We start from the raw sequence: 12522 nt of genomic DNA, 5'->3' as shown, positions 1-12522 counted from the left end.
GAAGCTTTATGTCAACCTTTGAACAGTGAGACACATCCCAAACATGCCCACATTGGCATGATAGAAAGGTCTGGAACCCTGCGTTGGGGTTGGTGTGGGCTTGCCCGTGCCCACATGTGGCCAATGGGATATCAGCACCATGGACAGATACCGTTTCAGAATGTAATGTTGTAAGCCTATCTTCGATTATGTGGCCCAAAAACACATTGTGATTTCATATTTTAGTCTATTAAATGAAGACAGTCTCTCAGGGACTGCCAGGGAATGGAATGCACAAATGCTTCAGTTGCAGATACAGGTGTTGCTCATTATGTCCCAATTTATACCGGTAAGCCAAGGAGTCTCGTTTGGAACTGCATGAGAGGAGTTTCAAGTTTCAATGTCACATGCACAAGTGAAACACATTCCTTGCGAGAGGAAGTGAAGGGGGGGCTCGGTTGGGGAAGAGAGAGAAACTGCATGGGAGTAGAAGCAGATACTGTAAGTATTGGGAGTTGCTAAGTAGGAGTAAGGCCTTGCGATGTTCTGTTCCACAACACAATCATCACTATGAGGAGTACATGGGGGAATATTCATTCAGAAGTCAGATTATTACCTACAGCAGGTTTTCAAATTCCCTACTACAAATAGATACATGTTAAATGAAAAGACAATGAAGCTCTGCATCCTAACATATTACAGATGTTTCATCAAGTAAGTTAAATGATGATGATGTCATCTCTATTGCACTCCACACTGCCCTTTCCCACCTGGACAAAAGGAACACCTATGTGAGAATGCTGTTCATTGACTACAGCTCAGCGTTCAACACCATAGTACCCTCAAAGCTCATGCCAAGCTAAGGATCCTGGGACTAAACACCTCCCTCTGCAACTGGATCCTGGACTTCCTGACAGGCCGCCCCCAGGTGGTGAGGGTAGGTAGCAACACATCTGCCACGCTGATCCTCAACACTGGAGCTCCCCAGGGGTGCGTGCTCAGTCCTCTCCTGTACTCCCTGTTCATCCACGACTCCAACACCATCATTAAGTTTGCTGACAACACAACAGTGGCAGGCCTGATTACCGACAACGATGGTTATCAATGTAACCAAGACTAAGGTGATGATTGTGGACTACAGGAAAAGGAGCACCGAGCACGTCCCCATTCTCATTGGCGGGGCTGTAGTGAGAGCTTCAAATTCCTTGGTGTCCACATCAACAACAAACTAGATTGGTCCAAATACACCAAGACAGTCGTGAAGAGGGCACGACAAAGCCTATTCCCCCTCAGGAAACTAAAAAGATTTGGCATGGGTCCTGAGATCCTCAAAAGGTTCTACAGCTACAACAGAGAGCCGGTTGCATCACTGCCTGGTACGGCAATTGCTCGGCCTCCAACCGCAAGGCACTTCAGAGGGTAGTGCGTACGGCCCAGTACATCACTGGGGAAAAGCTGCCTGCCATCCAGGACCTCTACACCAGACGGTGTCAGAGGAAGGCCCTAAAAATTGTCAAAGACCCCAGCCACCCCAGTCATAGACTGTTCTCTCTACTACCGCATGGCAAGCGATACTGGAGTGCCAAGTCTAGGACAAAAAGGCTTCTCAACAGTTTCTACCCCCAAGCCATAAGACTCCTGAATAGGTAACCAAATGGTTACGCAGACTATTTGCATTGTGTGCCCCCCCAACCCCTCTTTTGCACAGCTACTACTCTGTTTATCTTATATGCAGAGTGACTTTAACTATACGTTCATGTACATACTACCTAAATGGCCCGAGAAAACCGTGCTCCCGCACATTGACTAACCGGGCTATCTGCATTGTGTCCCACCACCCGCCAACCCCTCTTTTTACATTTCTGCTACTCTGTTCATCATATATGCAGTCACTTTAACAATACCTACATGTACATACTACCTCCATAAGCCTGACTAACAGGTGTCTGTATGTAGCCTTGCTACTCTTTTTTCAAATGTCTTTTTACTGTTGTTTTATTTCTTTACTTACCCACACACACGCACACCTTTTTTCCCACACCATTGGTTGGAGCCTGTAAGTAAGCATTTCACTGTGGGGTCTACACCTGTTGTATTCGGCGCACGTGACAAAAATGTCGATTTGATTAAACATATTGATCTGAGAATAAAGTTGTCATCAGACAAAAATATAGTACTTTTTTGGGGCCGTCTTACCTAGAACTTCTATAGTAAGGTGACCAATTTTAATGGAAACTACTGCCATCAGCACTGTGTTGTAAATGAAATAGGGGAAATAGAAATAATATGGGGACTCTAATGGTTGCACAAGAGCCTCCTCCGCTCCTGACATGCAAAGTTGAAAGACCATAAATAAATATTAATATTCATAAGCATAGGAAGGATATGAAACCTTGGCATTCCCAACTCCATATTTGAGCTCTATAGAATGATTAATTACTTTGAGATAATTGTAGAAATATTGATGCAGACCTATGATGATCATACTTGAGACCTGCTACCATCTAGAGTTCATAAAGAACACAAGGAATACTATTTCCTGAAAATAAACACTGTATATTCATGCTGCACTATAGATGAAGAGAAACAGATCACTCTGTGACTAAGTTTAGCATCCATTGTAATTTCATAAGCAGTAAAAATAAACACCAACAGAATCTTTGGGATGCTTGTCATATGGTGAGAAAGGCCTCAATGTGATTATGTGAAATACATTAGCGAAGTTAAAACTACATTTATAAAACTACTGTCTTTATTTGACTAATATAGCAAACAGATTAACAATGCTTATAAAATCACCACATTGAGGAAATGTCAGTGCGTTTCTACGGCATAGTCACTATTTTCCTTTATCCACCCAAGAAAAGTAGTTACAGCGAGCCTCGGGATTGGATGCATGGCCCTGAGGGCGGTTACACACAAAGAACTGCTTGCCCATGTTTGGACCTGCCTTCTTGACTGTGCGGAGTACACAGGGTTCCCCATGAGCCTTACAGGGGGGCGGTGGGGGTGGCCCACGCAGGACCGTCTTCCAGAAACCGCCCAGTGAAGCCCCCTTCCTGGGACATGGGGGGTCTACAGTAGCCTCAGAAGCCAGGGCTGCATCCTTCTCCTGGTTTTGACTATTGACACTGGCATCCTGTATGTTGCTGCCAGGTACATAGACTTTGTCTCCCATACAGACACCCTGGGGATATTCTGTGCACGGCGTGCCTGGAATTGATGGAACATCTTGTCCTGCAGAATGTCCTCCCTTGAAGGTATGTGGTTGTGATGGGGTCACTTCATTTCTCTCTTCTCCCCTCTCACACTGACTCACAGGGTCTTCCCTGGTTGGGGCCACAGGTACAGATTTGGGCTTGAAAAAGGCTAGGAGGTTGCCTTGGGGCTTTGGGGTAGCAGCCTTCAGTGTCATAATCTTTTTGCTCTTTGGGACACCAGATTCGACTGCCAACTTCCGTTTCTTTCCAGTGGAGGTGGTCCCTGCTGATCCCAGTGGATTCAGGTTCTCTCGGGTCTCCCCAGTCTCCTGAGATCCTGGTACTGGGTCCCTGCAGGCCTCTCTGACAGGTTGTTGTTGGTCCATCTTGATGAGGAAGCGTGAGAGTTTCTGCTGCCTGCCAGCGAACTCTGGTAGGTTGCGGGTACAGAGGGGAGGCAGCTTGGAGCTGGACAGGAGGGGGCAGCACAGTTTCCCCCAGACAGGGCAGTGATCAGACCCCTCCACCTCTGGCATGATGTCTGCTGCCACAAACCCCATTTTAACCAAGGGATGGTCTGCGAAGATGTAGTCGATACGTGTGCCATAGTTGGTCTGCCTGGCTCCAGTCATAGTGTTCCAACAGGTGAAGGCCTTGGAGCGTGTTGGGTGAAAATGGCGGAAGGTGTCCACAAACTTGCCGCCGCGGAGGGGTTTTGATGAGGTATTCTCAGACTCCTCATTGTTTTTTTCATACTCCTTTCCTTCACTGTCATCAACCAGTAAACCATTTAACCATTTCCTCCCGGGGTGATCCTCAAAATCATCCTAATAAAAGTAAACATCATCAGCTATTCGTAAACAGAAGTCAAAACTCAAAAGTAAATGTGATTATGTCTGAATGAAGACATCAAACCTATCACCTGAAAGAATTCTGATTACTTCACTTACTATGTAATCTGGGTCACAGTGATCTATGGGCCGGTGGGATGTATTCACATCTCCCAAGATGATTACACGGCTGGGTGGACCGGTCAGAGAAAACAAGGAGAAATTAAGACTTCCAATAAAACACATTGAACAAATCTCATATCAGTTTGTCCCCTATTATGATACCCACCCAACCCAAGCCCTCCTGCATATAGCCCACTCACCTCCCAGCTTCTAAAATTGCTTCAGCCCGACATTGAAGCAGCTTGTAGAACTGCAGTTTGAAATGTTTACGTTCAGGCTTTTCTGGGTCAGCTCGTGGGCAGTATACATTGATAACCGTAACTGTTTCAGGTGTGTCTTCACACCTGTGAAAAAGCAAGTGGACACACAAAGAAACACTCAGATCATTGGGGAAACACAATGGCTTTTCAGTGCCACAACAGGTTAACAATTGATACAATCCATAACAGTATTTCAGAAAACCTAAAGAATAGCATGGGACAAATCACGTGATAAAGGTCTATTTTTTTCCTCCGTACATGACTCTGTGCTGTGTGAGAACAGCCCTTCCCTCGTTGTCCAGGAGCTGCAGCTCCTCACTGGAGAACTCACTCGAGTCACCATAGCATCCAATGGTCCCCTCGTGGTTGGTGGTGAGCAGACCGGTCAAGCCCTCTTCTGCAGCAAATGGGGTGGCACTGTCTTTGCAGTAAGTAGCAACTCCTATTTAATAAACAGATTAGCGAGGTACATACTAATGTAGGAATGTGAAGGCACAATGGGAGAACATAGGACTCAAAACATCCTTTAATACGGAATACTATTTCTGTGGGTCATTCTTTTTTTGGCAGGAATTTGTGATAATGGAACTAATGGACCAATGCAATCCATGGGAACTAATTGAAAAACAGACCAGGAACACTGTTTCAGGGGACCCAAGGGTCATTGTGTCTTGCTCTCTGATATAAAAGGGATTATGTGGCTATTTTGTTCAGACGAAAATGACTGAATCTGGGCTTGCGTGATCCTCAAACTCAATACGTTGGAAAATTATGAATGGTCCCAACCTGAGTAGCCACTGCGTCCACGACTAAAGCTGAAATATGAGTTATAACCTTCAACAATAGCAGTCCTCTCATCCAGCAGGTCTCCTGTCACAGACAAACCCAGGGTGACAGAATTAGTAGCTAGCCTAGCTGTAACATTGTCAGAGTTCAAATTGTAGCAGAGAATCTTACATGTATTGTACAATCACATATTTATCACATATCTTCCGTTACATTATCAAGTTAGCCCGAGTGCCAATCTGTTTGCCCTAGCATGCCTGCCAACTCGTCACTCAAAATATACTGTAGACTCTCCCGCGTAAAATTCTTACTTGTTACTTTTGTCTCTTGGACACATACGATGTCAGCATCCAGCGACTCAAGCGCATTTTTAATTCCACCCTTGAAAGTTCTTATGCCATTAATGTTCCAACTGACAATCTTCATGGTTTTACGACACTCGTGACCAACTTTTCACATATTTTTTACAATTTGCTTTACAAAAATTGTACTTGAAACGTGACGACTGGATAACACGGAAGTGACCCGGAAGTACGTCAATCGAATAAGAACATTTTCGACAGAGTTTCTAAACCCAGAGGCACAAAATCGCTACACTTCCGGGAAAGCTTGCAAAAACAAACCAAGCCGACCAGGCCGGGGTTTGAGAAGTCAACGAGAGAAATGAACAATTCTTCCTCAGTTGTTCAATTTTCTTAATCTAAAAACACAACCTAGATAGGAGCCAATGCACTATGCAGAAATCACTCCACCATTACTTGGTTGCTAAAATTCAAGTAATTTCAGTTTGTGCTCCTCCCTTGGATTTGATTGATTCATTAAGGTCACTGATTAGTAAGGAACTCACCTCACCTGGTTGTCTAGGTCTTAATTGAAAGGAAAAAACAAAAAAGAGTTGACACTAGGCCCTCCATGGAATGAGTTTGACACCCCTAGTGTCGAGAATCATTGTACCATCTAAACTAGTGGTCGACCGATTATGATTTTTCAACACCAATACCGATTATTGGAGGACCAAAAAAAGCTGATACCGATTAATCGGACGATTTTTAAAAATGTATTTGTAATAATGACAATTATAACAATACTGAATGAACACTTATTTTAACTTAATATAATACATCAATAAAATCAAATTAGCCTCAAATGAAATGAAACATGTTCAATTTGGTAAAATAATGCAAAAACAAATTGTTGGAGAAGAAAGTAAAAGTGCAATATGCGCCATGTAAAAAATCTAACGTTTAAGTTCCTTGCTCAGAACATGAGAACATATGAAAGCTGGTGGTTCCTTTTAACAGGAGTCTTCAATGTTCCCAGGTAATATATACCTGGGAGCATATACCCTGACTCTGCGTGCAATGAACGCAAGAGAAGTGACACAATTGCACCTGGTAAATATTGCCTGCTAACCTGGATTTCTTTTAGCAAAATATGCAGGTTTAAAAATATATACTTCTGTGTATTGATTTTAAGAAAGGCATTGATGTTTATGGTTAGGTACAGTCGTGCAACGATTGTGTTTTTTCCCAAATGCGCTTTTGTTAAATCATCCCCCGTTTGGAGAAAGTTGGCTGTCTTTGCTAGGAAGAAATAGTCTTCACAGAGTTCGCAACGAGCCAGGTTAGCAGGCAATATTAACTAAATATGCAGGTTTAAAAATATATACTTGTGTATTGATTTTAAGAAAGGCATTGATGTTTATGGTTCCACATTGGAGCAAGACAGTCATTTTTCGTGAATACGCACCGCATCGATTATATGCAACGCAGGACACGCTAGATAAACTAGTAATATCATCAACCATGTGTAGTTAACTAGTGATTATGATTGATTGTATTTTTATAAGATAAGTTTAATGCTAGCTAGCAACTTACATTGGCTTCTTACTGCATTCACGTAACAGGCAGTCTCCTCGTGGAGTGCAATGTAATCAGGTGGTTAGAGCGTTGGACTAGTTAACTGTAAGGTTGCAAGATTGAATCCCCGAGCTGACAAGGTAAAAATCTGTAATTCTGCCCCTGAACAAGACAGTGAACCCACTGTTCCTAGGCCGTCATTGAAAATAAGAATGTGTTCTTAACTGACTTGCCTAGTTAAATAAAGGTGTAAAAAAGTGTCCAAAAATACCGATTTCCGATCTTATGAAAACTTGAAATCGGCCCTAATTAATCGGCCATTCCGATTAATCGGTCGACCTCTAATCTAAACCGCTGTGAAATATATTTTCCATAACCAAAAATATTTTATTTTCAGCTGTTTTAAGCTGATGTACACAACTAAGAGTAAAATTAGCAAAAAACGAAAGAGCGGGAAGCACAGAAGCATAGAACACATCTACTACCTTCTTAGATTTGCTTTTTTGAAAGAGACAAATTGACACGTTTTCATTTTCGTCAAAATCAACTTTTTATCGAAGGAGTTTCTTTGATTTGGCGGCCTGCACATGCGCAGTTTGGAGCGAGAAAACAGTTACTGTTGACCCGATGACGTGTTTCTGCACATGAGATTAGCTAGCCAACTTCGCCATGACATCGCATACAAGTGTGATCTGGGATTTCTATTGCAAAAGCAGTTTTTGCCTATCTTTATACTGTACTGTCTTTGGTCAAAGTACATCTGCATTGCTTGCTCTTTGTGGTTATATAAGCACTTTGTAACATTTCTGTATAAGCACTTTGTAACATTGATTGACTGATATGTGATAGAGCGGTCAGGAGAAGTTCTGTGGACCCTTCGTGTCCTGAAGTAATTTAGCCATTCATTGTAGTGATCGCAATCTTTATATGGTTTGGAACGTCAAACAGAGTGGCGTAGCGGTCTAAGGCACTGCATCTCAATGCTAGAGGTGTCACTACAGACCCTGGTTCGATTCCAAGCTGTATCACAACGGCCGTGATTGGGAGTCCCATAGGGCAGCGCACAATTGGCCCCACGTCGTCCGGGTTAGGGTTTGGCCAGGGTAGGCCGTCATTGTAAATAATAATTTGTTCTTAACTGACTTGCCTAGTTAAAAAAAGGTTAAATAAAAATAAAAGTGGAGGGAGTACATGGTCTAGCATGTCTCTCGAGGAGGCTAAAAATGGATTTTGGCATGGAAAAGTTGGGTAATTGGTTAGAGGTGGATTTGGAGGTTGAAAAGATTGAGCGAGGCAGAGGATAGGTTTCAATCTGTTGAAGCTAGAAATAAGGGAGAGGGTATGTTGAGGAAGATTGGTGTCAAGTTTAAACAGAGTGAGCCGGACCCCAGTTCGAGTTCTGGAGATGAAATGGAAGGTGTTGTGAGGAACTTGGTGCCCGAGCCTTGCATCGATGGTCATGGTCATGATAAAGATATGTTTGGTCCAGTGGGAGTGGGAGTTTTGAAGAGGGTGGGACCAGGCCTTTTGCGATGTTTGTTGGTGTTTCTTCAGATTAGAGGGAGCAGGTGCTCCATGTGACGTAACTTGGGGAAAGACCTGTATCTTGCTTTGCGTTTCAGTACATTGCACCATTGAAGGGAGTGATTTCTGGGGTAGTGTTAAGTGTGGAGGGTGAGCAATTTAAGTTGAAGATTCCTGGTGTTTGTGACGCCCGCCGTTTGCTGCGATGCACATTCTGTGGGGAGTTATGCTGTTAGAGCTTTTGTGCCGAATACACTGCCATGTTATAGGTGCCAGATTTATGGGCATGTCACAGCAGTGTGTAGGAGGGAGATTCTAAGATGTGGGAAGTGTGCAGGAGGATATGGGACTGAGGAATGTGTAGTTTTGGTGGGAAAAGTTATAAATGGATCACTGGAACTTCAGCAATCAAATCAAAGTGTATTTGTCACGTGCGCCGAATACAACAGGTGTAGACCTTACAGTGAAGTGCTTACTTACCAACAGTGCAATTTAAAAAATAAAATAAAGGTATTAGGTGAACAATAGGTAAGTAAAGAAATAAAAACAACAGTAAAAAGACAGTGAAAAATAACAGTAGCGAGGCTGTATACAGTAGCAAGGCTATAACAGTAACGAGGCTACATACAGACACTGTTTAGTCAGGCTGATTGAGGTAGTATGTACATGTAGATATGGTTAAAGTGACTATGCATATATGATAAACAGAGAGTAGCAGTAGCATAAAAGAGGGTTTGGCGGGTGGTGGGTGGCGGGACACAATGCCCGGTTGGCCAATGTGCGGAGGCACTGGTTGGTCGGGCTAATAATGTTTAAATATCTTGCATTACTCATCTCATATGTATATACTGTATTTTATACCATATTTTGCAGATTGCCTATGCCACTCTGTCATTGCTCATCCATATATTTATATGAATACGTTCCTTACTTAGATTTGTGTGTATTAGGTAGTTGTTGCGGAATTGCTAGATTACATGTTAGATATTGCTGCACTGTCGGAACTAGAAGCACAAGCATTTCGCTACACTCGCAATAACATCTGCTAACCATGTGTATGTGACCAATACAATACGATTTGATTTGTCAACTGTAAGGGTGTCCATGTTGCTGGGATCAGAGGTGTCCGGTGCGAGAGAGGCAGGTTGAGGTGGCCAGGGTCAGAGTAGAGCAGAAGATGTTGTATGCTGAGGCAGTGAAGAAAGTAGTGTAGGGTGGATGAAGGGTTAGGGATTCTGAGAGGATTCCTGTGAATAGTAGATCTGTAACAGATCAGAGGGATAGGCAAATGAGTGATACAGCCTATGTTTCAGTAAGGTTGGCTTCTTAGCGTTCATAGCAATGGTTTTAAACTGTACTGCAGAGATGGAACGTAAGTCACACAAAATAGATGTTGTTGTGGCAGCTGCAGAGAAGTACCTTGGGGTACGATATTTGACTTCAGAAGAGTTAGAGGGTGTGTTGAGTGGTAGTGTCCCGTCCTCTCAGGTCGTTGGCCTGGGGTAGGATCAGATCGGGTTGGTTAAAGTAATAGAATAGGGCATAGTCGTGGGAAGTAGGGGTTCTGAGGGTGCTGCAGCAACCTCTGAAAAATCGGAATATTTTTTGTTATTATTAATTTAACAAAAAAAATCACAAAAGGCCTAATCGTCCTGCATTAGCAGACCAGTTTTAAATGTAGAGTTAGTTGGTAGGGTAATTAAAATTATATTTAAACATTTTCCCGTTTCCCCATTTTGTATCACAAAGTGTAATGAATTGATACTATAGTTCAGTTGGGGACGTAATGCAACTTGTTGGATGCCAACCCCTGTTAAACTCCACAGAAGAAGAAGAAGATTGCGATCTGTAGAGTTGCTATTTTAACGAGTTTTCTTGTGTCACTTAAGTCGTGACATTCCTGAATTACTCATTATATTATTAAAGTCCGATTTAATCAACATATACGATAGTCTGTTGAGGGTAGAATCACTATATATCTCATTGAGCAAAGCGGGGAGCGGCTGCCTGTTGTCACAGTTCCAAGACCAGTCAGAAACTCCCATCTAATGCCACATTCAAAACTACTGGGAATTGGAAACTCGGAAATCTACGACTTCCCGACTTCAGTGCTTTCAAGACAAATGGGAACTTGAAAAGAAATGAGCTCAGACTGGGAAAAATCGTTTTGAGTGGTCATCCAACTCTGGTTAAGTAGTAGTAATGATGGTGCTTTCAAGACAACAGGGACTCGGAAAAAAACAAGGTCAAGTCATGATGTCAATTTAAGCCTACTAGAATGTGTTTGCCCTCAGGCTTGGAGGGAAGCAAAAGTCATTCCGCTACCTAAGAATGGTAAAGCCCCTTTACTGGCTCAAATAGTCGACCAATCAGCCTGTTACCAACCCTTAGTAAACTTTTTGGGAAAAAATAGTGTTTGACCAGATACAATGCTATTTTAAAATAAACAAATTGACAACAGACTTTCAGCTTGCTTATAGGGAAGGACATTCAACAAGCACAGCGCTGACACAAATGACTGATGATTGGCTGAGATAAATTGATGATAAAAGATTGTGGGGGCTGTTTTGTTAGACTTCAGTGCGGCTTTTGACATTATCGTTCATAGTCTGCAGCTGAAAAAATGTGTGTTATGGCTTTACACCCCCTCCTATATCGTGGATAAAGAGTTACCTGTCCAACAGCACACAGAAGGTGTTCTTTAATGGAAGCCTCTCCAAGCCTCTCCTCTCCAGAATCAGGAATTCCCCAGGGCAGCTGTCTAGGCTCATTACTTTTTCACTATTTACTAATGACATGCCACTGGCTTTGAGAAAAGCGAGAGTGTCTATGTATGCGAATGACTCAAAACTATACATGTCAGCTACTATAGCGACTGAAATGACTGCAACACTTAACAAAGAGTTGCAGTTAGTTTCAGAGTGAGTGGCAAGGAATAAGTTAGACCTAAATATTTCTGAAACTAAAAGCATTGTATTTGGGACAAATCATTCACTAAACCGTAAACCTTCTACCTTCTTAACAGCACTATCAACAAGGCAGGTCCTACAGGCCCTAGTTTTGTCGCACCTTGACTACTGTTCAGTCGTGTGGTCAGGTGCCACAAAAAAAGACTTAGGAAAATTGCAATTGTCTCAGAACAGGGCAGCACGGCTGGCCCTTGGATGGACACAGAGAGCTAATATTAATAATATGCATGTCAACCTGGCTGAAAGTGGAGGAGAGATTGACTTCATCACTACTTGTATTTATGAGAGGTATTGACATGTTGAATGCACCGAGCTGTCTGTTTGAACTACTGGTGCACAACTTGGACACCTATGCATATTCCACAAGACATGCCACAAGAGGTCTCTTCACAGTCCCCAAGTCCAGAACATATTATGAGAGGCGCAAGGTACTATATAGAGCCATGACTACATGGAACTCTATTCCACATCAAGAAACTGATCCAAGCAGTAAAATTAGATTGAAAAAAAAAACGGATAAAAAAAAACCTTATGGAACAGCGGGAAGTGTGAAGCAACACAAACATCGGCACAGACACATGCTTACACACACACACACAAGATAACATACGCACTATACACACACGTACACTTGGATTTTGTACTGTAGATACTGTATGTGGTAGTGGTGGAGTAAGACACCGAGGGCACATAGTGTGTTGTGAAATCTTTGAATGTATTGTAATGTTTTAAAAATTGTACAAACTGCCTTAATTTTGCTGGACCCCAGAAAACGTAGCTGTTGGCTTGGCAGCAGCTAATGGGGATCCATAATAAATCCAAATACCTAACCATAACCGTTTTATGTCACATTCACATGCTAGTCCAAACTAGCAAACTCAGAGATGTCAGACTTGCTACCTCGTTGTAGTTATACAACCAGTTAGCATGTCCTGAATCATTATAATTAATTATTTTTCTGAGTGAATACAAATGCACTGGAATTGTCATAT

At 42.6% G+C, this 12522-nt stretch overlaps 1 protein-coding gene across 1 annotated transcript; it reads right to left on the bottom strand.

Annotated features, from left to right (window-relative positions):
• Positions 1-2713: 2713 nt before the first annotated feature.
• Positions 2714-5716, bottom strand: LOC139416659 (APEX nuclease (apurinic/apyrimidinic endonuclease) 2). The gene is made up of 6 exons (XM_071165603.1): positions 5490-5716; positions 5179-5262; positions 4651-4834; positions 4333-4476; positions 4130-4199; positions 2714-4006 (listed from the first exon to the last, which is right to left on the bottom strand). The coding sequence occupies exons 1-6, from the start codon at positions 5602-5604 to the stop codon at positions 2819-2821; spliced, it is 1785 nt and encodes a 594-aa protein (XP_071021704.1). The 5' UTR covers positions 5605-5716; the 3' UTR covers positions 2714-2818.
• Between the last annotated feature and the right edge of the window lie 6806 nt (positions 5717-12522).

This window comes from Oncorhynchus clarkii, chromosome 9 (genome assembly GCF_045791955.1).
Source record: "Oncorhynchus clarkii lewisi isolate Uvic-CL-2024 chromosome 9, UVic_Ocla_1.0, whole genome shotgun sequence".
NCBI lineage: Eukaryota > Metazoa > Chordata > Actinopteri > Salmoniformes > Salmonidae > Oncorhynchus > Oncorhynchus clarkii.
Note: the sequence above shows the minus strand (reverse complement) of the source record. Positions and strands in the feature narration are given on the sequence as shown.

Coding starts and splice junctions, on each gene's coding strand:
- LOC139416659 (XM_071165603.1), bottom strand. CDS start 5,604: ATGAAGATTGTCAGTTGGAACATTAATGGCATAAGAACTTTCAAGGGT. Junction 4,835..5,178: donor TGGACGCAGTGGCTACTCAG/GTTGGGACCATT, acceptor TTTATTAAATAG/GAGTTGCTACTTACTGCAAA. Junction 4,477..4,650: donor CTCACACAGCACAGAGTCAT/GTACGGAGGAAA, acceptor GCTTTTTCACAG/GTGTGAAGACACACCTGAAA.